This window comes from Salvelinus sp. IW2-2015, linkage group LG6.2 (assembly GCF_002910315.2).
Source record: "Salvelinus sp. IW2-2015 linkage group LG6.2, ASM291031v2, whole genome shotgun sequence".
Taxonomy (NCBI): domain Eukaryota; kingdom Metazoa; phylum Chordata; class Actinopteri; order Salmoniformes; family Salmonidae; genus Salvelinus; species Salvelinus sp. IW2-2015.
Genome location: NC_036846.1, coordinates 8,091,032 through 8,116,868, shown reverse-complemented (window position 1 = coordinate 8,116,868; position 25,837 = coordinate 8,091,032). Strand labels below are relative to the sequence as shown.

General features: G+C 43.8%; 1 protein-coding gene across 1 annotated transcript; it reads right to left on the bottom strand.

Moving 5' to 3' along the window:
* Positions 1-570: 570 nt before the first annotated feature.
* Positions 571-23,047, bottom strand: LOC111965781 (choline transporter-like protein 1). Its single transcript, XM_070444228.1, has 16 exons — positions 22,901-23,047; positions 21,297-21,386; positions 20,828-20,970; positions 16,287-16,423; positions 12,482-12,575; positions 12,083-12,252; positions 11,207-11,296; positions 10,824-10,999; positions 10,206-10,392; positions 9,761-9,929; positions 4,547-4,703; positions 3,702-3,785; positions 3,435-3,572; positions 2,775-3,011; positions 1,789-1,912; positions 571-1,755 (listed from the first exon to the last, which is right to left on the bottom strand). Exons 1-16 carry the CDS (start codon positions 23,015-23,017, stop codon positions 1,490-1,492), a joined length of 2,379 nt encoding a protein of 792 aa, XP_070300329.1. The 5' UTR covers positions 23,018-23,047; the 3' UTR covers positions 571-1,489.
* Positions 23,048-25,837: the final 2,790 nt, after the last annotated feature.

Below are 25,837 nucleotides of genomic sequence, written 5' to 3'. Positions count from 1 at the left end.
ACATCCTCTGTTTCTGCACATCCCAAAAATCGCGCTGCAAAAACAATTTTAAAAAACCTACTCACTGGTAAAAAAATATCTCCTTTCAAAACAAAAGAACACTCTTCCATGATGCAGATTGAATTCAAATGCAAACGTGAGTCTAACGTACTTAAGTTTCAGTGGTTGATTAAAAACACATCTAAGTGCTATCATTGCATGACGAATAAGTATCACGCTGATCGAGAAGTCCAACCAAAAGGCAAACTTGTTATGCAAAACGTTGACAACCCAAAGTGATTCAATACATTTTAGTACTGTGTTCGACCAGATGGCAATTCTTTGTCTTATAAAAAAGGACATCACTACGAAAAATGCATCAGCCTTTTAAAATATGCAGCGCTTCAATATAAAGTGCTTCGTTACATTGTTATATTTTTTTTACAGTTTCTTATTAAAATATTGTATCCCTGGAGTGAAACCATAGTAAACATGTTACACATTGGTAAAAATAAACATTTTGGAATGTCTTTAAAAAAAAGTCCCTTTAGGTGATTTTGGTCAAGCTGAACTTGTTCCTGGAGCCTGGAAAGCAAAGTTATTCAAGTCTTATTACTCCATTCACAGTATCACATGCAGTCATTGAAAAAAGTATTTGGATGGTAAAAGAATGAATGGGTGAAAAAGGGGTTAGATAAAAAAAAWAATGTAATAACAGCTTGGACAGGTATGGATGAGAAAATGGTACGGAAAAGAAAATGGAAGCCATGCAGTGGAGTGGTGATGTTAAGATCCATCTTGTGACCTGAAATCTGAGGGATACGCCTGTATATCCTTGGGCCAAAGCTGACTTGCTTGCAGTTATCAACAATGATTGTACATTATGACGAATACACACAGCTTATTATTTTAAAACTACTGGGGGAGATACTTCTACCTCTTAACTACCAAATTACAAGAATAACTTTACCAATAATGCTCTCTGAGTATCTAGGAGATAAGAAAAGGCCAAATCTACAAGTAAACAGATAGTTGCCAACTTCAGTAGCGCCTAACAGTGCTTTAAATAATTCCAGCAGTACATGGAAATCCAGCAGCACCGTACAATAGACAGGCAAAACAAAAAAAAAGTCCTATATCCATCTTCCCATTGGTCCCTTTTTAGCAATGCATCAACAGTCTGGCATTGTTCTTTCTCACTGCTGTTTACTTTAGGGGGGGGTGGACTGTTCATTGCGTACTGTTTCTTTGTGTTCATCCCCCCCACCATCTTTCTAAACTGACAGAAGATTATCTGCGCTACCAGACATGCCCCTATTTACCAAAAAGCACCATGGTGATAAGGCAAAAAAAAACTCCAACTAATTTACACTTCAGGTTAAAGATGGCCAGGAGATGACAGGCGAGCAAAACAAAAAACAGTAAAAAAAAGAGGGATGGGATAGTTTGAGAAGAGTTATTAGAGATGAGGGTGAGCAAGATGCTGTTGTGGTGCGTTAGTTAGCATGCGTTAGCTAGCATGCGAAGACAACGATTTAGATGGCGACAGCGTCTGTGCCTGAGGCACGACGACGGGGGAGGGTTTCTGGAGCAGCGTGGCGAAGAGCACGAGTGTGGAGGTGGGCAGGTAGACGCAGAAGAAGAGGACCACGTCCTCGGTCAGGCAGAGGATCAAGGAGACCATGGTACACTGCTCCCCCAGGGCCCAGTCCACCAGCACCCCTACCAGGAGGTAGTACACATGGAACTCCTGCAGCTCCTCCCACTCTCCCCCGCCTCCGCCCAAGCCCCAGCCCAGCTCAGTGTCACCGCCCCCTCCACTGTCACTCACCATGGGCTTCATCTCCGGCCCCTCCACCGACACCGCTTCAGTGGGGCGGTTCCGCCCTCGCTCCACCACCCGTTCCAACTTCCTGCTGTTTTCCACGAACTCCTGCAGGGAGAGATGGGAGTGTCATACCATGTGGTGAAACGCACCAGTGTCGGTTAACATACACTTAATATGTCCCGTGTGGCTCAGTTGGTAGAGCATGGCACTTGCAACTCCAGGGTTGTGGGTTCAATTCCCATGGGGCACCAGTATGAAAGAAAAAAGTATAAAACTGTATGCACTCACTACTGTAAGTCTGCTAAWATGAWTTTTTTTTAATGTAAATGAATGCATTACCTTTGTCATTAAACCACAGAATCCTTAGCTTTAGTGTAGAAAAACAAAAACCTAGACTGAACAAAAATTAAACGGAAGATGTAATGTTGGTCCTATATTTCATGAGCTGAAATAAAAGATCCCAGAAATGTTCCATACGTACAAAAACGGTATTTCTCTTCAATTATGTGCACAAATGTGTTTACAACCCTGTTAGTGAGCATTTCTCCTTTGCCAAGATAATCCATCCACCTGACAAGAAGCTGATAAAAGAGCATAATCATTACACAGGTGCACCTTGTGCTGGGGACAATAAAGGGCCACTAAAATGTGCAGCTTTGTCACAACACAATGGCACAGATGTCTCAAGTTGAGGGAGCGTGATATGCCACACCTGTCAGGTGGATGGATTATCTTGGCAAAGGAGAAATGCTCACTAACAGGGATGTAAACAAATTAGTGCACAAAATTTGAGCTAAATAATCTTTTTGTGCGTATGGAACATTTCAGGGATCTTTTAATTTCAGCTCATGAAACATGGGACCAACACTTTACATGTTGCGTTGATATTTTTGTCCAGTATAGACACACATTTAATTTCCCATTTCAACAAAATCCCACCAGTATACCATATCTTCACATAGATTACCATCAGGGCTTTGTCCATGTAGAACTCCTTGCCCGGTGTACCGTCGTTGTATTTGGTGTCGATGGCGAAGCAGAGGAAGAGCACGTCCACCACGATCTCGAAGATGGACAGGAAGCAGTGGGCCACCAGGAAGGCAAAGAGGCAGACGATGATGAGAGGGAGGACCCACTCTGCGTAGTCCCGCTGGTAGTTCAGCAGCAGTACGCCGGCGAACGCTGTGGACGTCACGATCAGGATCTGACACCGCACACACACACACTCAGGGTCAGTCAAATTTTTACTCCTCAAATTCAGGCAATTGAACAGTCAACGCCACAGGAGGTTGGTGGCTCCTTAATTGGGGAGGACGGGTCCGTGGTAATGGCAGGAACGGCATTAGTGTAATGGTATCAAATACCTAGTTTCCAGGTGTTTGATGCCATTCCATTTACTCTGTTCTGGCCATTATTATGGGCCATTCTCCCCTCAGCAGCCTCCTGTGAGTCCACGCAATCAGGCCCACACTCAATGTAACGGCTGCCCTTAACCACAGATCTAGGAACAGATTACCCTACCCCCATCCTAACCTTAATCATCAAGGGGTTGAAAAGTAGATCTGATCCTGTAACAGTGAATAGGGACTACTCTGAAGCCCTCAAGTATCCCAGCTGCCCCCCTCACCTTGCCCAGGAAGAGGACAAAGTCTCCCACGGCGTTGATGGCGGCCACCCTCAGAGCGTTCTCTACCAGAATCACAAAGGCGTCGCGCGCCGACGTACAGAAACTGGTGCTGTTGATGGCTGTCGCCGCGTACGCATTCTAACAACAGAGAGGAGAGACTGTAGTCACTAAAGCAGACCAGCAGGACACGAACCAACTTACACCTGTTATCTATCCTTTATTTATATAAAACAAATATCCAATTAGGGGGAAGGAAAGCACTCCTACCTGATTCAAATAGTTGAGGCACTTCTCCAAACACCACAGGCAGCAGATACAGGTCTTCAACATGCAGCGAGCAAATGCATTTTCCTGTGTGAGAGAGATGGGGAAGGGTATCTGAGATGCACTATTCAAAAATAGATACAATAGTTTTCAAAACTGTTCCCTGCAGAGCTCCAGAACTTAGTGTTCTCACATCTCCTTGCTAAACCAAAAGATAGTAGAAACTGAAAGCAGCAGGCAGTCAGATTGCTGTAGGCCTATCCAACTTCGTGGAACAGTTCAGATCATTAGTCAGGTGAAGTTACCTTCACTCTCAGAACTCTGGAGAGCTAATGCCAATTTATCCCTTCAATTCATTATGCTGCAAGGTGTCTCTCCATAGATCAAGTCAAGCAGCAACACTTGGGACGTGACAACAAACAGTAAGTTAAGGACAACAGACACTAACTCACATTATAAAGAAAAATACCTGAAAAGAAAATGACATGATAATAATATAGTAACATGGTTTACCAGATGTTTATCCAAAATGAGTTAGTTCAAATATATAGTCATATGTCCCATTTATTAACCAAACCAACACCCCTAATGTTACCAGCACTGTGTCAAACCCAAACATCTGAACATACATCCTCTCTTCTCTAAAAACTGTCCTAAACAGAGCAACAGAAGATGGCAGGTGTCATGTCACAACAATGTTGACATTGACAGCAATGTAGATCTACTGGCGACAAGCTAGCCTTGATTAGCTTGTACAGCACATCACTGTATGTAACATGCAGTATTTTATTATTCTCCATACAATGAATGTCAGAGAGAGAGAGAAGTTAGTAAACAGTGTGCTTTACCTTGCCCTTGAGCTGGTTGTGGACGTACATGAGCATTAGGCGTGGGATCTTGACCAGGGTGATGATGAAGGAGCCCTTGGCCACCGTGCCCAGGTGGTACCGCATCAGCCTCAGCACTGATGACAGGATGGGCGTCACTGGCAGCCTGGTCTTGTCCCTAAGACAGAGGAAAGGATAGAGGGAAATAGAATGGAGGCCAAATAAATGAAGAGAGAGAAGTTTTAATTGACATTCTTGTTCTCCTCTCTGTAATTCCTATAACTCTGAGAACAGATTACCCATAAATTCCCCGATTTTTGTTTTAGCAGAACACATTTGTGACAGACAATAAAATCGAATGTTATTACTAATCTTATAGCCGATATCCTATAGAATAAACATTTCAAATCAAATTGTATTTGTCACATGCGCCGAATACAACAGGTGTAGTAGACCTTAGTGAAATGCTTACTTAAAAGCCCTTAACCAACAATGCTTTAAGAAGTTAAGAAAAAAATAAGTGTTAAGTAAAAAAAATTGAAAATAAAGGTAACAAATAATTAAACAGCAGCAGTAAAATAACAATAGCGAGGCTATATACAGGTTACAGGGGGTACCAGTACAGAGTCAATGTGCGGGGGCACCAGTTAGTCGAGGTAATATGTACATGTAGGTAGAGTTTGTACATAAACAAATCATGAAAACATAATTTCAGAGTCAGACCTTGTGTAGTAGTACGTTACCACAGCCCCAGCGACAGTCATCTGCTGGCAGGCCAGGATGAACTCACTGATCCAGATGAGGCCCACAGCATGGTACCACGTCATGTACTGCAGAGGCCCAGTCAGACGGAACTCTGTCAGACCCGTCTCCTCGTTCTGGACCGGGTTCCCTGAGGTGGACATCTCAGTCTCAGTCTAGTGGTCGGGACTAGTTTGGACAAGTTCCTGAATAAGGCCAATACAGTAAACTAAACTAAACCGTACTAGTGCAGTGTCCTGTTGTGTTGGAATTCATCACTTACCATTTGTAAAGATTCTCTCTAACTCACTTTTGCTTCCAGCACCAGGCCCCAGTACATCCAGAAGAGAACCACTGCCCCTCTCCCTCCCTCCTCCCTCCCTCCCTCTCTCTCTCTCTCTACCCCTCTCCAACCCCCCTCCCCCTCTCCCTCCCTCACCGGTGGTCCCGAGAAAGAGCAGCACCAGGCCCCAGTACATCCAGAAGAGGAGCAGGGCCAGGAAGGTGCAGAAGGGCTGCAGGGTGAGCAGCGGCAGGTGGATGAACACCTTGCCAGCCACGTGGAACAGGGCAATAGTCAGGGCCACTCGCTTCCTCATGAACAGCATCAGCAGGAGAAGGATCACCTGAGGGGGGAGAGAGAGGAAGGGACACAGAAAGAGAGAGAAGGGTATAGGAAGAGAGGGATGAGAGAGAGCGAGAGAAATTGGGATCGATAAGGAGGGAGAGGGATATAAATGAGTGAAGAAGAGAACAACAGGTCAAGAGAAGGTGGAAGGGACATAGGAAGACAAAAACAGACAGGAAGACAAGGGGTAATAGAGAATGATGAAACAAATGGAAGATGGCCAACAGGAGAGGGAGAGAGCGAGAGAAAGGTTAAAGAGAGAGAGGAGGGGGGAGTAAAAAAGTAGAGGTGCCAGGAGTCAAGAGTTTGAGATTTCAAAGCAGCGCCAGGCATTCAATCTGAAATGTCACACACACCCCACCCACAATTTACAAGGCTTGGTTGCCCAGTCTCCCTTTCATTCCAAACACAAACACTAACTGTACTCACTGTGAATACGGTGGCCGCGATGGCATACACCAGAAACGCCTGGGCATTGTCCCTTGTCGTCTCTGCTTCCCCCTTAGCATCTTTAGTCTCCGTAGTCTCTGCAGTCTCTTTAGATAAGGTCTCATTGGCAGTTAACCGGTGGTCTATGTACAGCCACCACAGGATGCTTGTGCCCCCTAAAGAAAAACAGACTGCTTTTAAGCTGCTGCATCATTGACAGATTGATCAGCTAGCTGCACACTGCTAAATGCAAAGAGGACTGTCCCAAAAATGATCATAGAATGACTGTTAGGTGCAAAACTATGTCACGGTTTTCAGTTGTTATTTTGATTGATCAAAACACTGCACAGGAATTAAGGCCAGAAGACAGGTAACTAGCTCACCCAGGGAGCCCAGGACCACCATGGCAGTGAGGATCCAGACCAGCACAGCAGAGATGTAGCGGATGATCACCATTAGGATCATGGAGAGCACTGTAGCACAACACAGATCTAGGATCAGCTAACCCTGCCCTCGGCCTCAACCCTAACCTCAACCATTTGGATTCAAAAACCAAAACTGACCACGAATCAGAACTCAGGAGAACCAATTCACCAAGTGAAGAGCGAGGATCAGCTAACCATATTCAAACCCTTTCCTTCCCCACCTTGACACAGCAGAACCTTGTCTTACTCTAACCCACATGTACTCACTCTGAGCATTAACTCCCAAATGTACAAGTTCATGGCTCCCATGTCATGCCCTTTACCTGAGAGCTTCCTTCCTCTCATTCCAAAGAGTGCAGTCTCAGGGGAGACTCAAAGATGTGATGACTTTGCTGTATTTTCACCGAGCACTGTGTTTCTCCGCCGTTGATGTCTGACCTACAGTAACTGCCTATGTACTGACACTACATACTGATATGGAGAAATCAGCAGAATGCACTAGAGCAGGACAGATGTTCCCTATGCAGGTCTATTCTTTACTGGCTCACATTAGGGAAGGCTCAGAGACTAGTGGGCCCCAGAAATACAATGAAGATTTAGTCATTCACTCTAACAAGACCAATCCCTCCCACTGAGTTTAGCGACTAAGGCCCTGTACAGAAACAACCCTTAGCCCCTTCCCCTGGCTCTTCATGTAGATCTGAAACAATTGGATAGGCATGGTAGTAGTTCCACCTTGTTCCCCAATAGGTGCAGATTTTGCCATATTGCTTATATCTATCCAGCATCCCCAAGATACTGCTGATAACAAACACATGCTGATGAGGTCATCACCTAGCGCCAGCAGGCAGAGGCCCACGATGATCTCCTTGCTGGCCATCACGCCACCGATCAGCCTGTGCAGCACGCTGTTGTCGCTCACAAACGTCACCACAGCCTCTGCGAACTTGGCATAGCAGGAGATGTCCACCGGTGTGCAACGGTTGAACACCGGGAGAGATTTGCTGTGGGATAGAATGAAGTAGAGGTCAAACGTCAGGGGTCACATGACCTGGGAGGTTCTCTAAAACATGACCGGTTTGAATAGTTTAATTGTTTTTTTTATGTACCCCCCCTTTCTTGAGGTAATATCTAATCTATATGACTGGTTAAGTGAAAGTTCTTTGCTTATTTTCATTCAGAACCATTAATCTCAGCCTATTGAAATGCAGCCCTAATGTTAGGCCTTCCTACCTTGGTGGAACTGGAAGTTTGGGACATTTGTCAAACCTCTCTGGAAGGTCGGGGTATTTGTGACCGGCTAGTTCGTATGAACACAGCTCTGACCCTGAGTGAAATACAAAGACATTGATCACAGGAAAGTGAAACCATATACATACCTAGGAACATAAGGACGATTGAATTTAAATCAGTCTCCCCAGAAGTGATCAGTTATAGCTCAATATGTTGTCTAAACCAACATATGCTGATCCATATTTCATCCTTTTCCCTTCATGCAACTGAGCACGTTACACAATCTTGTTCTTAACTGTGTTACGCTCACTGCCACAGGAATTCAGAATCAGAACACAAGACCTCCGGAGAAGGCAAAGTTACATAACCCCAGCCCAGTCTATCATGGGGCATACATGGAGTGTGTGTGTCACAATAAGTATATACAGTACTGACAGGAGACACGCAAGTCTGGCTGAAGGACGGGCTAGGATAGCACAAACAACAGTACCCATACAGCAAGGGGTGGCATTGGCCTTAATGGTGCCTTTGTTCATCTAGTTTGCTCTCCACATGTTCCAAGGTGCCTGCTGTGCCAGAGTGTGTGTTGAATGAAAGGACAGTATTAAGGGAAGATGGCACGCGGGGTCACGGTCATGTCAGTGTTTGTAGAAAGTGTTTGTCGTTCCAAAGGATGGCAGTGATTCACTGTCAATGACGTGATGGATGGCTGCTGGAACGATGACCTAGTAGCCTTCTGTTTATTGGGGGGGGGTGAGAAACACCTGCTCCTCATAGCACTCTTTTCTAACGGAACAATCTTTTGATTTTTTTTTTTTAATGCCGCTCATCTAAAAGTTTTTTTTCTTCTCTTCATGGATATGATGTGAGATTGTGATGAATAAAATGCAAGAGCTTCCTTTCAAAACAATTCATGACATGACCACTATCGACAAACAGATTTTCTAATCAATAACTTGTATGTGCTGGGGTCCACAGCATTATCAGTAGAGTTACTGAGAGGAATAGAGAATCCGTCAATGATTCAATATGCTGTCAGTGTTATGCTTTTGTGTGCTTTGATGGCAGAAAAGTGTATAGCTAACAGCAGTAGCGACCTGTCATTCAGGGCAGGTGGCGCTAAAAAAATTTATATAGATACATACACACCCACAACCGTTCAAAAGTTTGGAGTCACTTAGAAATGTCCTTGTTTTTGAAAGAAAAGCACATTTTCTGTCCAATAAAATATCAAATTCATCAGAAATACAGTGTAGACATTGTTAATGTTGTAAATGACTATTGTAGCTGGAAACGGCTCATTTTTTAAATAGAATATCTACATAGGCGTACAGAGGCCCATTATCAGCAACCATCACTCCTGTGTTCCAATGGCATGTTGTGTTAGCTAATCCAAGTTTATCATTTTAAAAGGTTAATTGATCATTAGAAAACCCTTTTGCAATTATGTTAGCACAGCTGAAAACTGTTGTCCTGATTAAAGAAGCAATAAAACTGGTTTCTTTAGGACTAGTTCAGTATCTGGAGCATCAGCATTTGTGGGTTCGATTACAGGCTCAAAATGGCCAGACACAGACCTTTCTTCTGAAACTCGTCAGTCNGTTGGTTATTACTGCATTGTCGGAACTAGAAGCACAAGCATTTCGCTACACTCGCATTAACATCTGCTAACCATGTGTATGTGACAAATTTGATTTGATTTAAGCATGATTATAGCCAATATCCTATCAAATAAACATACATTTGTACATAAATCATGAAAATATTTCTGAAGCAGACCTTGTGAAGTAGTACGTGACCACAGCCCCAGCTACAGTCATCTGCTGGCAGGCCAGGATGAACTCACTGATCCAGATGAGGCCCACAGCGTGGTACCACGTCATGTACTGCAGAGGCCCAGTCAGCCGGAACTCTGTCAGACCCGTCTCCTCGTTCTGGACCGGGTTCCCTGAGGGGGACATGTCAGACTCAGTCTAGTGGTCGGGACTAGTTTGGAAAAGTTCCTGAATAAGGCCAACCCAGTGAACTGAACCATACTAGTGTAGTGTCCTGTCGTGTTGGAATGAATCACTTACCTATGTAAAGAGGTTTTCCCTCTCTCCTGTTTTCATTCCCCTTCCCTCTCCTATTTATACCTCCCTTTTACCTCTCCCTCCCTTTTTCACTTCAAGCACATTCAAAAAAGGACCACTGCCCTTTCCCCGTCCCGGACACCCTCCCTCACCGGTAGTCCCAAGGAAGAGCAGCACCAGGCTCCAGTAGAGCCAGAAGAGGAGCAGGGCCAGGAAGGTGCAGAAGGGCTGCAGGGTGAGCAGCGGCAGGTGGATGAACACCTTGCCAGCCACGTGGAACAGGGCAATAGTCAGGGCCACTCGCTTCCTCATGAACAGCATCAGCAGGAGAAGGATCACCTGAGGGGGGAGAGAGAGGAAGGGACACAGAAAGAGAGAGAAGGGTATAGGAAGAGAGGGATGAGAGAGAGCGAGAGAAATTGGGATCGATAAGGAGGGAGAGGGATATAAATGAGTGAAGAAGAGAACAACAGGTCAAGAGAAGGTGGAAGGGACATAGGAAGACAAAAACAGACAGGAAGACAAGGGGTAATAGAGAATGATGAAACAAATGGAAGATGGCCAACAGGAGAGGGAGAGAGCGAGAGAAAGGTTAAAGAGAGAGAGGAGGGGGGAGTAAAAAAGTAGAGGTGCCAGGAGTCAAGAGTTTGAGATTTCAAAGCAGCGCCAGGCATTCAATCTGAAATGTCACACACACCCCACCCACAATTTACAAGGCTTGGTTGCCCAGTCTCCCTTTCATTCCAAACACAAACACTAACTGTACTCACTGTGAATACGGTGGCCGCGATGGCATACACCAGAAACGCCTGGGCATTGTCCCTTGTCGTCTCTGCTTCCCCCTTAGCATCTTTAGTCTCCGTAGTCTCTGCAGTCTCTTTAGATAAGGTCTCATTGGCAGTTAACCGGTGGTCTATGTACAGCCACCACAGGATGCTTGTGCCCCCTAAAGAAAAACAGACTGCTTTTAAGCTGCTGCATCATTGACAGATTGATCAGCTAGCTGCACACTGCTAAATGCAAAGAGGACTGTCCCAAAAATGATCATAGAATGACTGTTAGGTGCAAAACTATGTCACGGTTTTCAGTTGTTATTTTGATTGATCAAAACACTGCACAGGAATTAAGGCCAGAAGACAGGTAACTAGCTCACCCAGGGAGCCCAGGACCACCATGGCAGTGAGGATCCAGACCAGCACAGCAGAGATGTAGCGGATGATCACCATTAGGATCATGGAGAGCACTGTAGCACAACACAGATCTAGGATCAGCTAACCCTGCCCTCGGCCTCAACCCTAACCTCAACCATTTGGATTCAAAAACCAAAACTGACCACGAATCAGAACTCAGGAGAACCAATTCACCAAGTGAAGAGCGAGGATCAGCTAACCATATTCAAACCCTTTCCTTCCCCACCTTGACACAGCAGAACCTTGTCTTACTCTAACCCACATGTACTCACTCTGAGCATTAACTCCCAAATGTACAAGTTCATGGCTCCCATGTCATGCCCTTTACCTGAGAGCTTCCTTCCTCTCATTCCAAAGAGTGCAGTCTCAGGGGAGACTCAAAGATGTGATGACTTTGCTGTATTTTCACCGAGCACTGTGTTTCTCCGCCGTTGATGTCTGACCTACAGTAACTGCCTATGTACTGACACTACATACTGATATGGAGAAATCAGCAGAATGCACTAGAGCAGGACAGATGTTCCCTATGCAGGTCTATTCTTTACTGGCTCACATTAGGGAAGGCTCAGAGACTAGTGGGCCCCAGAAATACAATGAAGATTTAGTCATTCACTCTAACAAGACCAATCCCTCCCACTGAGTTTAGCGACTAAGGCCCTGTACAGAAACAACCCTTAGCCCCTTCCCCTGGCTCTTCATGTAGATCTGAAACAATTGGATAGGCATGGTAGTAGTTCCACCTTGTTCCCCAATAGGTGCAGATTTTGCCATATTGCTTATATCTATCCAGCATCCCCAAGATACTGCTGATAACAAACACATGCTGATGAGGTCATCACCTAGCGCCAGCAGGCAGAGGCCCACGATGATCTCCTTGCTGGCCATCACGCCACCGATCAGCCTGTGCAGCACGCTGTTGTCGCTCACAAACGTCACCACAGCCTCTGCGAACTTGGCATAGCAGGAGATGTCCACCGGTGTGCAACGGTTGAACACCGGGAGAGATTTGCTGTGGGATAGAATGAAGTAGAGGTCAAACGTCAGGGGTCACATGACCTGGGAGGTTCTCTAAAACATGACCGGTTTGAATAGTTTAATTGTTTTTTTTATGTACCCCCCCTTTCTTGAGGTAATATCTAATCTATATGACTGGTTAAGTGAAAGTTCTTTGCTTATTTTCATTCAGAACCATTAATCTCAGCCTATTGAAATGCAGCCCTAATGTTAGGCCTTCCTACCTTGGTGGAACTGGAAGTTTGGGACATTTGTCAAACCTCTCTGGAAGGTCGGGGTATTTGTGACCGGCTAGTTCGTATGAACACAGCTCTGACCCTGAGTGAAATACAAAGACATTGATCACAGGAAAGTGAAACCATATACATACCTAGGAACATAAGGACGATTGAATTTAAATCAGTCTCCCCAGAAGTGATCAGTTATAGCTCAATATGTTGTCTAAACCAACATATGCTGATCCATATTTCATCCTTTTCCCTTCATGCAACTGAGCACGTTACACAATCTTGTTCTTAACTGTGTTACGCTCACTGCCACAGGAATTCAGAATCAGAACACAAGACCTCCGGAGAAGGCAAAGTTACATAACCCCAGCCCAGTCTATCATGGGGCATACATGGAGTGTGTGTGTCACAATAAGTATATACAGTACTGACAGGAGACACGCAAGTCTGGCTGAAGGACGGGCTAGGATAGCACAAACAACAGTACCCATACAGCAAGGGGTGGCATTGGCCTTAATGGTGCCTTTGTTCATCTAGTTTGCTCTCCACATGTTCCAAGGTGCCTGCTGTGCCAGAGTGTGTGTTGAATGAAAGGACAGTATTAAGGGAAGATGGCACGCGGGGTCACGGTCATGTCAGTGTTTGTAGAAAGTGTTTGTCGTTCCAAAGGATGGCAGTGATTCACTGTCAATGACGTGATGGATGGCTGCTGGAACGATGACCTAGTAGCCTTCTGTTTATTGGGGGGGGGTGAGAAACACCTGCTCCTCATAGCACTCTTTTCTAACGGAACAATCTTTTGATTTTTTTTTTTTAATGCCGCTCATCTAAAAGTTTTTTTTCTTCTCTTCATGGATATGATGTGAGATTGTGATGAATAAAATGCAAGAGCTTCCTTTCAAAACAATTCATGACATGACCACTATCGACAAACAGATTTTCTAATCAATAACTTGTATGTGCTGGGGTCCACAGCATTATCAGTAGAGTTACTGAGAGGAATAGAGAATCCGTCAATGATTCAATATGCTGTCAGTGTTATGCTTTTGTGTGCTTTGATGGCAGAAAAGTGTATAGCTAACAGCAGTAGCGACCTGTCATTCAGGGCAGGTGGCGCTAAAAAAATTTATATAGATACATACACACCCACAACCGTTCAAAAGTTTGGAGTCACTTAGAAATGTCCTTGTTTTTGAAAGAAAAGCACATTTTCTGTCCAATAAAATATCAAATTCATCAGAAATACAGTGTAGACATTGTTAATGTTGTAAATGACTATTGTAGCTGGAAACGGCTCATTTTTTAAATAGAATATCTACATAGGCGTACAGAGGCCCATTATCAGCAACCATCACTCCTGTGTTCCAATGGCATGTTGTGTTAGCTAATCCAAGTTTATCATTTTAAAAGGTTAATTGATCATTAGAAAACCCTTTTGCAATTATGTTAGCACAGCTGAAAACTGTTGTCCTGATTAAAGAAGCAATAAAACTGGTTTCTTTAGGACTAGTTCAGTATCTGGAGCATCAGCATTTGTGGGTTCGATTACAGGCTCAAAATGGCCAGACACAGACCTTTCTTCTGAAACTCGTCAGTCTACTCTTGTTCTGAGGAATGAAGGATATTCCATGCGAGAAATTGCCAAAGAAACTGAAGATCCCGTCCAACGCTGTGTACTACTCCCGTCACAGAACAGCGCAAACTGGCTCTAACCAGAATAGAAAGAGGAGTGGGAGGCCCCGGTGCACAACTGAGTAAGAAGATAAGTACATTAAAGTGTCTAGTTTGAGAAACAGAAGCCTCACAAGTCCTCAAATGGCAGCTTCATTAAATAGTACCCGCAAAACACCAGTCTCAACGTCTACAGTGAAGACGTGACTCCGGGATGCTGGCCTTCTAGGCAGAGTTCCTCTGTCCAATGTCTGTTCTTTTGCCCATCTTAATGTCTTTTCTTTTTATTGGCCAGTCAGATATTACTTTTTCTTTGCAACTCTGCCTAGAAGGCCAGCATCCCGGAGTTGCCTCCTCACTGTTGACGTTGAGACTGGTGTTTTGCGGGTACTATTTAATGAAGCTGCCAGTTGAGGACTTGCGAGGCGTCTGTTTCTCAAACTACACACTAATGTACTTGTCCTCTTACTCAGTTGTGCACCGGGGCCTGTATAGTTAAAGTGACTATGCATATATGATAAACAGAGAGTAGCAGCAGCGTAAAAGAGGGTCTGGGGGGGGTACACAATGTAAATAGTCCGGGTAGCCATTTGGTTACCTGTTCAGGAGTCTTACAGCTTGGTGGTAAAAACTGTTGAGAAGCCTTTTTGTCCTAGACTTGGCACTCCAGTACCGCTTGCCATGCGGTAGTAGAGAAAACAGTCTATGACTGGGGTGGCTGGGGTCTTTGACAATTCTTTAGGGCCTTCCTCTGACACCGCCTGGTGTAGAGGTCCTGGATGACAGGCAACTTAGCCCCAGTGATGTACTGGTGATGATGTACTACTACCCTCTACTACTACCCTCGGTCAGAGGCTGAGCAATTGCTGTACCAGGCAGTGATGCAACCAGTCAGGATGCTCTCGATGTTGCAGCTGTAGAACCTTTTGAGGAGATTTGACCCATGCCAAATCTTTTTAGTTTCCTGAGGGAGAATAGGCTTTGTCGTGCCCTCTTCACGACTGTCTTGGTGTGTTTGGACCATTCTAGTTTTTGGGTGATGTGGACACCAAGGAACTTGAAGCTCTCAACCCGCTCCACTACAGCCCCGTCGATGAGAATGGGGGCGTGCTCGGTGCTCCTTTTCCTGTAGTCCACAATCATCTCCTTAGTCTTGGTTACGTTGAGGGAGAGGTTGTTATTCTGGCACCACCTGGTCAGGTCTCTGACCTCCTCCCTATAGGCTGTCTCGTCATTGTCGGTGATCAGGCCTACCACTGTTGTGTCGTCTGCAAACTTAATGATGGTCTTGGAGTCGTCCCTGGCCATGCAGTCGTGGGTAAACAGGGAGTACAGGAGGGGACTGGGCACGCACCCCTGGGGGGCTCCAGTGTTGAGGATCAGCGTGGCAGATGTGTTGCTACCTACCCTCACCACCTGGGGGCGGCCCGTCAGGAAGTCCAGGATCCAGTTGCAGAGGGAGGTGTTTAGTCCCAGGATCCTTAGCTTAGTGATGAGCTTTGAGGGTMCTATGGTGTTGAACGCTGAGCTGTAGTCAATGAATAGCATTCTCACATTAGAGTTCCTTTTGTCCAGGTGGGAAAGGGCAGTGTGGAGTGCAATAGAGATTGCATCATCTGTGGATCTGTTTGGGCGGTATGCAAATTGGAGTGGGTCTAGGATTTCTGGGATAATGGTTATACTGACTACGTCAGTCTTAGCTCGCTCATTAATGTCTTAATCACAATTACGGATTGCCTCTTATCTGCTTGTCGTCCCCTTATGCCATAGTTTGTACATCTAAATTGTCAGTAGAAAACGCATTTGTTTAAGCAAGTCAGCCATATCAGCTATGTTTTTAAAAAGGCAGTAAATGAGGCTGAATGAACTGTTTCGCTGCCAGACAAGGCTCCGCTGATAGCCAGGTGTAGCATTGGTAAGGTGTTGGGACAGATTTATGTAGSCCCTAACAGTTTGTGGGCACCGTTTGTCACTGTTATAGTGCATTTAATGTATTGTTTAGTGTTGTGTAGTGGATTTGCTGGTAGTGCATTACACATGATCATTTTTTTGCCCCACCAAGAATTACATGCTAAAATCGCCACTGGCTGACAGTGTCCACTCTGTTTCACTAGAGGCCCTACTCACTCACCATTGTGCATGGCGAATCTCTTGAGGTCCTGGTACGTCCTCAGCTCTTCATCAGGACACAGGGACACACACAGGGCCATGGACTTGATCTTCCTCTGCACTATGTCAATGTTACATGGGTCCAGGAAGAACACATACCTGCAGACAAATCAGACAACAAAATATCTGTTCTTTATCAATAACACCCACATAAGGGATGGGTAACAAGGAATGTGAGAATTTTCAGCAATTTGTTTAAACGTTTATCAATAAAATCTGTTTCCCCATCACAAATATGAGGAATGAGTCACGAGATATGAAATTGTGGGAACATGTGACAGAGAGAGGAAAACAAAGTAACAAAATGACCGGAAAAACCCAGAAGCCTACACCTCCCCTCAATGTCCTGTTCATTTTGGGGACAAAGCAAACCCACTGCCTCAACAATACCTTATTCACTGAGATATGATAGAATGTCACGAGATAGAGAGCCTTTGGCTGCTGCTACTGCTGCTGGAACTGGTCCATGGGACTTGGCAGTGGAACAGAGAGTGAAAGGAACAAGGACATGTTAATAAGAGAATCCTTCACTGTGGTCCATCTGCCTGGTGCTCTTATACACTAGGTGGTGGGCACCTCGCCCACACACACACACACGTATGCGTACACACACACACTCACAGGAGGGTCGTTTCATGTCATTTCAGCAAGCAATGACACCCACCATCTCAGATTGTTCTGAACTCGTTTCTGTAGTTAGAAACAGATCCGATTAGCATTCCTGCAACATTATTTTGTTGAAATATAATTTGACCTCAGAAATTGATTGCACCTAAATTTGACATTAATTTATAGGATTCATAGAATATTCAATAAACATAGTACCAAACATCCAAATTTGGACCAAAAGTGTTTTCTACTAACAATGATTAAGAATCCAAAGAAATTGTCAGAAGCCACCCACAGACCCCTCACACCAATCCCTCCCCAACAACCAGTATCAGTTCTCTATGTCTGACAACACAGGCGGTTGTGTCACCTTAATTGGGGAGGACGGGCTCATAGTAATGGCTGGAATAGAATACATGGAACGGTATCCGACTCAAACACATGGTTTCCATGTGGTTGATACCAGTCCATTCACCCAGTTCCAGCCATTATTATGTGTCTGACAAGTAGTATGAAGCTGCAGCTCTGAGTACTGTTTCTTCATACTATGTATTGTATTCTCAGTGAATTTGGTGATGTTTTTTTTCTCCTGTTCAGAGAAATTAGTCACTGAAGTTGTTCGTTTTATGTCCCATCCTGATATAACCAGGTTCTGACCACTAGATGGTGCCGTTCCTGCTATTAGGTCAATAAAGTTTGAAGTACCCCCCTTCTAAAATTTTAAAGGGATAGTTCACCCATATTACAAAATGACATTGTTTCCTTACCCTGTAAGCAGTATATGGACACGGTTTGAATGTCTGGTGATTCATAAGCTGGCACAGTGGTTTGCACTGCACACATGCTTGTTGAAAGGATAGATATAAAAATCAAGTCACACTGGATTTATCAGAATATTTGAGGGCAGTTTGACTTTCTCTATAGTCAGTTCTTCCTAACAGCTGAGGTTAGGATCAGACTTGGATAGACTGATCCTGGATCAACCAGCTGCAATGGCCAGAACAATACACCTACTGCGCTGTACTGTTTACATTTGGCCCCTGCCTTGTGAATGAGGAGCTGCTTAACTGTACTAGCCAAATAAACCCTGACCAGCTATCCCTTAAGCTCTGACTTCGTTGTCACTGACTGCATTGTGTGACACCAGCCTATACCTCACAAAGGTAGGTCACTTAAAAGGTTGCTGAGGACAGGACTGAATACAGCATTGAACATAACCTCAACTTGGCCTACATTGCTAGAATTACATTAGCCACCCCAGCAATGCTAGACTTTTTCACGCACAGAATGGCAAAAATAGACCCTTTCGGACAAACAATGTCTGAGTACCACCAAGAAAGATCACAGTTGTGTTATTGTTATTTCTGTGTTCAAAACAACTGGGAACTGGACAATCTCCGACGTTCGACTTCAGTGCATTCAAGACAACTCAGAACTCGGAAAAAAACTAGTTCCAAAAGGGACAAATCCAACTTGTAATTCCAAGTTAGGAATTTAGGAACATTTTTCTAGAGCTCTGACTTTCCGGCCTGAAGATCACACACGTCATGATTAGTCTTGAAAGCACCATACGTCTAATGACATGAAGAGAAGGTATACCAAGAGAGAGAAGGAAGTGAGGAGAAGAATCAGAGAGAGAGAGATTGAGAGAGAGACAGTAACAGATTGACAGCTGTGTAGTCCTTAATTGAATTCCGTGACAGCTGCCTTCTCAATTGAGTTCAGCATCAGGTGGTTGCGTTCGCACCGAGGCCTGTCAGTCAAGCCTCACACCCTCTCCACCAAACTCTTCTACACACACACACACACTGCCGCTGGGGCCAGCATTAATCCAGTGATCTCAGTCTACAGCGCCAGTCTGGCTTTCTCTGTGTGTGTGTGTGTGTGTGTGTGTGTGTGTGTGTGTGTGTGTGTGTGTGTGTGTGTGTGTGTGTGTGTGTGTGTGTCACATCAATAGCCCAATACTGGGAGGGGCCGTCAAGGTGCTTTAATGAAGCATATAATTGCTAGCTAATGTGATAATGTGATGATTATGGACCGGGGAAGCTAACCAGTGAGCCTGAAAAAGGTTCTCAAGGGCAGAAGCCATTTAATTTCAAAATAGTTCTGTCGATAAAACCTCCATCTATACATTTGCATGTGCCTGTCAATAAACATACAACCACACCTTTGACACCCATGTCAGACTATTACCCAGTACTAGAGGCTTGGGGATTATTTCAGACTGGGCACGCTAGTCACTGTGGGACCAAGCAACACAATAGCCATGTACAACCAAGGGTCCAATATCCCTATAGCTATTCATTTAAATAGCCTTACCCGCAGTTGTGTCTTTACACAAGACAAGCCTACCACAAGCATCAACAGCACACTATAAGTGAAATCAGTTTACTCATTGTTGGTATAACTCTCCACTCTAAAATGGGACTGAAGACACCATTCAGGAGACAAATTAAAAGGGTGGGTGTTATGTGCAACACAGCCAGTTTGTGGTTGTTCAAAGGAAGAGTGAGAGAGACAAGGCAGTGTCAGCACCACCCAACAGACAGAGAGACAAGGCAGTGTCTGCACCACCCAACAGACAGAGAGACAAGGCAGTGTCTGCACCACCCAAAAGACAGAGAGACGAGGCAGTGTCAGCACCACCCAACAGACAGAGAGACGAGGCAGTGTCTGCACCACCCAACAGACAGAGAGACAAGGCAGTGTCTGCACCACCCAACAGACAGAGAGACAAGGCAGTGTCTGCACCACCCAACNAGTGTCTGCACCACCCAACAGACAGAGAGACAAGGCAGTGTCTGCACCACCCAACAGACAGAGAGACAAGGCAGTGTCTGCACCACCCAACAGACTGAGAGACAAAGCAGTGTCTGCACTCTGCATCAACCAACAGTGCAGAAACAAAGGAGTAAACAATGATGTATGGAAAGAAAGAGAAGGGAGAAACCTACAGAGACCTAGAAGGAAAAATAAAGAGTGAGCGAGAGAGAAAGAGAAATACAAAAAGAGAGAGAAAAAGACTGCCAGCCAGTGACATCTGAGTTTTCTTCACAACAATTTGGGTGACAGGGTCCTCCTGGTGTGAGCCAGCACCCTCTCAAGAAACGTCTACCTCCGTTCACTTACATAGTCACTGACTGATACCAAGCTACTTTCTCTCCCTCTCTCCATTCCCTATGATTAGCTATATCTTATGTCTGTAAACATTGGCAGCAGGGCAATGCATACCATTTATACACACATTAACACAATGGATGAATTCTACGTTCAATAGGAAGAAACTAGCATCATTATTTTAAACAATTAAAAATTACATGTTCCATTGTTTCATCGGCAGTCTGGCCAAACGGTAAGAGGAAAAACGTCAAGCAGAGCGAATTCAAACCCATTAATATCTCTTATCTGACACGCCGGCAAAACCAAAAAGAAATGAATTACCCTGTGCTGATGACCCACAGGTCTGTACCAAAGGAGGTATTCTAATTCCTAATTCTATGGTACCCCTAGCCAATCATTAAGCACACAGTCAATCCAAAGAGGGGAAAGTAATCAGCATGCAATGCAAATGAAGTGGGCTGAAATACCAGTGTTCCCAGAGGGTGGTGCAGGCAGTAAGTACAGTTGACCGTGACAGAACGTCCTACTCCTAAGGCCTCTGCATATTTATTCAAGGTTTTATTTATGCCAGTTTCCCATAGACCACGGTTAAAATGACTGCAATTTTAGATTTCTATTGAACCAATGAGCAACGGGGCAAAGCTATTTCTTAATATTTCTCAATGAGGTCTAATTCGCCCTACCATTTCTGTTTGTAAACATAGGGGTGGGTTTTGGCAAATGTCACTGCCACTTTAAGATAGAAGTTGTGTGAAGTGGGTGAGAAAGACTCACTTTTTGTCCGTCTGATCCAGTCCACTCAGCCTGACCCCTTCGATCTGCTCATTGCGTTGGCCGCAGGTGTTCCCGTAGCTGTCATACCCAAAGACCAGGCGGCCTGCGCCCCCCGTGGCGATGGTGAACCCACAGATACTCCCCTGAGAGAACCATTACCAAGCATTAGCATCCAATGCTACAAATGCAATACGTGCCTGTGTGACAGTGGGGTATGGATTTGTATCAATATATTGTTGACAGGTATAAAATGCAATGTACCATCCTGACTGTCTAACTGCAAAGTTTATAGAACGTTTAATGACCAGTGGTTTTTAAGTATTCAGATTAAAATCACAGAAATTGAATAGTATTTAATCTGTTACAACAGCTATTCTGTATTTAGTATTCAAATGTGGTTTAACATATATTTATGGTATTACATTGTTCTTCGTTTTCAATTGTAAAACGAATAAGCATATATACTTACCATTCCAACACAGAATACAGTAAATAAAAGGAACCACGGCAAATCCGTGCAACTTCGATCCTCCAAGGGTTTCCATTCTCTCTTTGTCCTCTGGAAAACAAAATACCAACACATCGTCGGTGCCACATTAGCAAATAGGATACAGTCTATATGCGTCTTTGTCAATTCAAAGGTGAAACTGTAGGCTACACATGTTATTTCACACCAACAAATGTACAATGGCACGCAATTTCATTGACATTCTCGTAGATAGACTGTGGCCGAATGTAGTGAAACATTACTTTGCGTTAAACAATCACATTTAACGACATTCTACTATTCTTCATTGTCAAGGCAGTGTTCAATAGCGTCAAATCTCGCACGTTGCGCGAGGAGAAGTGAGGTTTGTTTACAAAGCTAACGGTGCTCACGAGCTATTTATGGTATGCAAAGCTGCTTTCAAGCGGTAGCCTATGCAAAATGTCGGTGGTAAATGAACTAAACTATTAAACCATTGTCGCAAGTTATAGCTCGATATTTCCTTGGCTTCAATAATAGGATTACCACTAGTCTTCCCCAATGAACATAGCCTAGGTTTATCTAATCTGACTACGGTGGTGAGAAATACCATTGGATGCCAGCGGTCGCAAAAATATAAGCAGTGCAATCGCCGTTGCATGCATGATGTTTAAGGTGCAATTAAATGAATGCAACATGGGGATGGAGGAAACCGTTAGCTTACCTCTGTGCTACCGCAGCATCCCATTGCAGTCAATGGTTAGATTTGAGAAGAGGTAAATGCTACAGCACAAGAACAAAAACCCAAACTTGCAGGGAGTTAAGGGTATTATGTTTACCCTGCATGAATTGCAAAACACCGATTTGAACGATTAGAAAGGCGACACAAATGGTATATTCCATCCAAAATGCATACTAATATCTATCTCCTTCCTCCAGGTATAAGGGATTAATAGTTTAGGATTTATCGCACCACACTTCCTGGTAGATTGTGCAGATGCAGCCGGAAAAGGAACGTAGCATCCATTCATGCGACTGCGCATTTGGTACCCGACTATAATCGGAGGATGGCGGGACTTTGGCGGAGCGCGCGACTTCTAAAAGCACGGCTTTATCTTTGTATCCTAATGTCCATTTACTCTAACCACACAATATGACGCACTCGTCCATGATAAACTATAAGACATTATTAAAACTGGAGGTGTTGTGGGCCTAAGAAAACATAACCCTAATGCACATCAATTTAAAAATGAATAGGCCAACTGAGGGGGCATGATATGTTCCAATTCATTTGTATTGTCAGCGCTCACATTATCAAATTAAAATGAGCATAATGGGATGACCATTTCCGTTCATCTAAATCCAAATTGTTCATTACAGAGGTTAATGCAATTTTTATCAGCCAATAGCCTAGGCTACTTGATCAATATTCTAGCAACTACCTATAATGTATTTGTTTTTGAAAGATTTGTTCGTAAACCAATCATCTTAATCAAATGTATACTGTATGATAATGTATGAATAGCATACACCTCTTTTAAACTGGGGATTAAAAAGAAGTACATAACTTTTCACAATACGAAAATATATATTAACGCTTTTCTCACTCTCATACGGTATCCAGGATTTTTCTGCACGCTGTATTCTGTCCCCAAATAAGGGTTGTCCACTGTTTTCCTGGGCCTTCCTTGCTGGGAACCGCTTGTCGAACTTCTCTGTTCCATCTTCTTGGCTGTGTGGAGCACAGCACTGGCAGGGAGATGCCAGTCTGAAGGCAAAAAGAGGGGCCTTTGTTGCATTGTGTTCTGTTGTACCAGGGAGAGAGTGCGCTGTGTGTGTGTGTGTGTGTGTGTTTGTGCGCGTGAATGTGTGTCTGATGTTTTTATTTGTAAGGCTGTAATGAGTGAGTGCATTATCAACCTGTGGCATGCCTTTTTAAAATATAGGGATTGGAGCGATACAGTATGTGTCCAAAGTACTAAGTTAGTAGTTTGTTTTTCTTGTCCTTTTCGATTATCCATCCCTGTTTTTACCATCAACTGTAGGGCTACAATTTAGACAAAACATTTCTAAACAAATTCAGTGTTCTCTGTATTTGTTTTGATGTAATTGTACATACCGACATGTACATGATTATAATGGATTAATGGGCAACATTTGATGAGATCATTCCGTATTTGATTTCTCTTTGTACAATACTAATGTCTTGCCATTTTGGTTTCAGCCACTAGAGGGAAGTCACACCTTGTGTAAAAGAAGTTGGCGGAGTCGGCAGTAAGAGGGCCCAACAGCAAAATATGAAACGGATGGGGTTGCCAAAGATTCAGGGCGCGTCTCAATAGTCTAAACTGGCTACCTCTACTCATCACTTTGACTACATTTGTTTATACCTTGATCTAAAAACTAATCTCACAGCGCACTCAGATCACTACAGTTGAAGGAAAGGAAGTAAAGAAAGCGGACATCTTTGAACTATTTAGCTGCATTAGTGTCTCACTTACGAGAAGATCGACATAGTACAGGGTAGCAAAACTACAACAATTGTCACTGTTTGCACTCCTATCTGTGAGCTACTATGATATGTCTAGGCAGTCCAATAAAACATAGCGAATCAGAGGTTTTGAGAAACGTCTATGTATAAACCAGACTAAATAACAGAGTTCATCTTGTTTTAGGGAGTGGATCTCATGACTATCTGGGTGACTAAATGTGACAACACAGCACTTCAACTAAATGTGCCATCCTCACTTGTCACGCTTTTTTTGGACAATATCTGCTKAGTTGACCATTGCTTTTTGTTTGTCCCTATATGTGTGTGGTGGGCTCCAAATCTGTATCTCTAACCTTTCACTTCCATTTGTTACCTAATATGTAGCATATTATTTAGCAGTCTTTTTGCAGTAGTGGGCAGTTTCTTATTTTTGTTGGCCTAGTGTGTAATGAGGCAGTGGTTGGTGAGAGCCTCCCATTTGTTGGGTCATTCAGACCCTGTGTAATGGGTCTGATTCTCTACGCTCTGGTAGTTTTTAATAGACTCCATTGTTACCAGGGTACCCTCAGAAAAACAAGATGAAATTCACAACTTTCATTMATCTGCTTGCTCTGCCCTCATAGCCTCAAATTGAAGTGTTTTACCATTTTCTTTGCAGGACCACCAGGGCTACAAGTTAAACACAAAACATTTTGGCATATACAGTTGCATTCATTAGTTTTATTGATGAATGTCAATAAAAAGAATGTCTGCCAAAAAACAACCCGATAAAAAAAGACTAAGAATTCTGTAAGTACAGCTTGTTTGCTCAGTGGGAAATTAATATCAAACTAGACAGTGACAACTGTGGAGTTTGTGACAGCAACTATGTGACCTTATTACAGTATAGACACTGGGATTTCCTATGATCTTCTATGTACTGTAGAAGAACCCCTTACCTTCTAATGACACTTGTGTGGCTTGTGAGCATCTTAGAGCAAACAAGTTATGTGTTCGTGAGAGTCTTTTGATATGTCATACTAGTTTGTAGCTCAAAACGTTATGACTTTACATACGTTTTTGTGAGGAGAACAATTTTTGGGATCAGCCCTTGTCTCAAACACTGCTCTAGCTCAGCTTCCGTTAATCACACAATAAAAAATAAAAAATGTAACCTTTATTTAAACAAGCAAGTCAGTTAAGAACAAATTCTTATTTAAAATGACGGCCTACCCCGGCCAAACCTGGACGATGCTGTGCCAATTGTGCGCCGCCCTATGGGACTCCCAATCACAGCCGGATGTGATGCAGCCTGGATTCAAAACAGGTACTGTAGTGACGCCTCTTGCACTGAGATGCAGTTCCTTAGACTGCTGCGCCACTCGGGAGCCCCAAATGATTGGTACCAGTGGATTCAGAAGAAATAGACAAATCCAATGGTACAACCCAGCAGTCTCAAACACACGCTGTATTAAAGGGGTTAGAAGTCCAAAACATGCCGGTGTTACCGTGGGACTCAATATTTAAAAGACCAGGGTATTTCATTAAAGCAAGACGGTTTATAGTGTGACTATATCAGCAATGTTTTAATGGCACCATGGGTTAAGAACAAGTGTTAAATATGCCTACAGTAGTAACCTAAGAGATGGTTGTATTAGATATTATCTCAGATTACAGTCTCGCTTACAGTTTATGGTTTGATGTATGTCCCAGTAAAAACTCCTGGCTCTAATCAAAAACCTATTTGGAAGATTAAGTCAGTTTCTTTTTTTTATCACACATATGAAACCTATTAATGTAGTGTAACATATGAGAAAAGTAAAGTTCTTAATTTGTCTTATTTTCATGTTAACCCTGTAGTCCTCCCGTTGTGGTGTTGGTCGACTCTTATTTCCTATTCATCTGACAACTCCATGTTGACAGCTCAGAATAGACCCGGTGTTCCTCTGGGCTAGGGGGTATACTGTGGGCATACTGCTGAGGTGTGCCTCACTTCCTCAGGTTACATAATACCTACTGTTAATTCCTCCTGGGGCCCGCACACTCAATGTGGAATGGATCATGAGTCTGCATT

Excerpts from the sequence above, each read along its gene's own strand:
- LOC111965781 (XM_070444228.1), bottom strand. The coding sequence starts at position 23,017 with ATGGAACAGAGAAGTTCGACAAGCGGTTCCCAGCAAGGAAGGCCCAGG. Across the intron at positions 11,297-12,082 it reads CCTCTGCCTGCTGGCGCTAG|TGCTCTCCATGATCCTAATG; the intron begins GTGATGACCTCA and ends GTTGTGCTACAG. Across the intron at positions 11,000-11,206 it reads GGTGGTCCTGGGCTCCCTGG|GGGGCACAAGCATCCTGTGG; the intron begins GTGAGCTAGTTA and ends GTTTTTCTTTAG.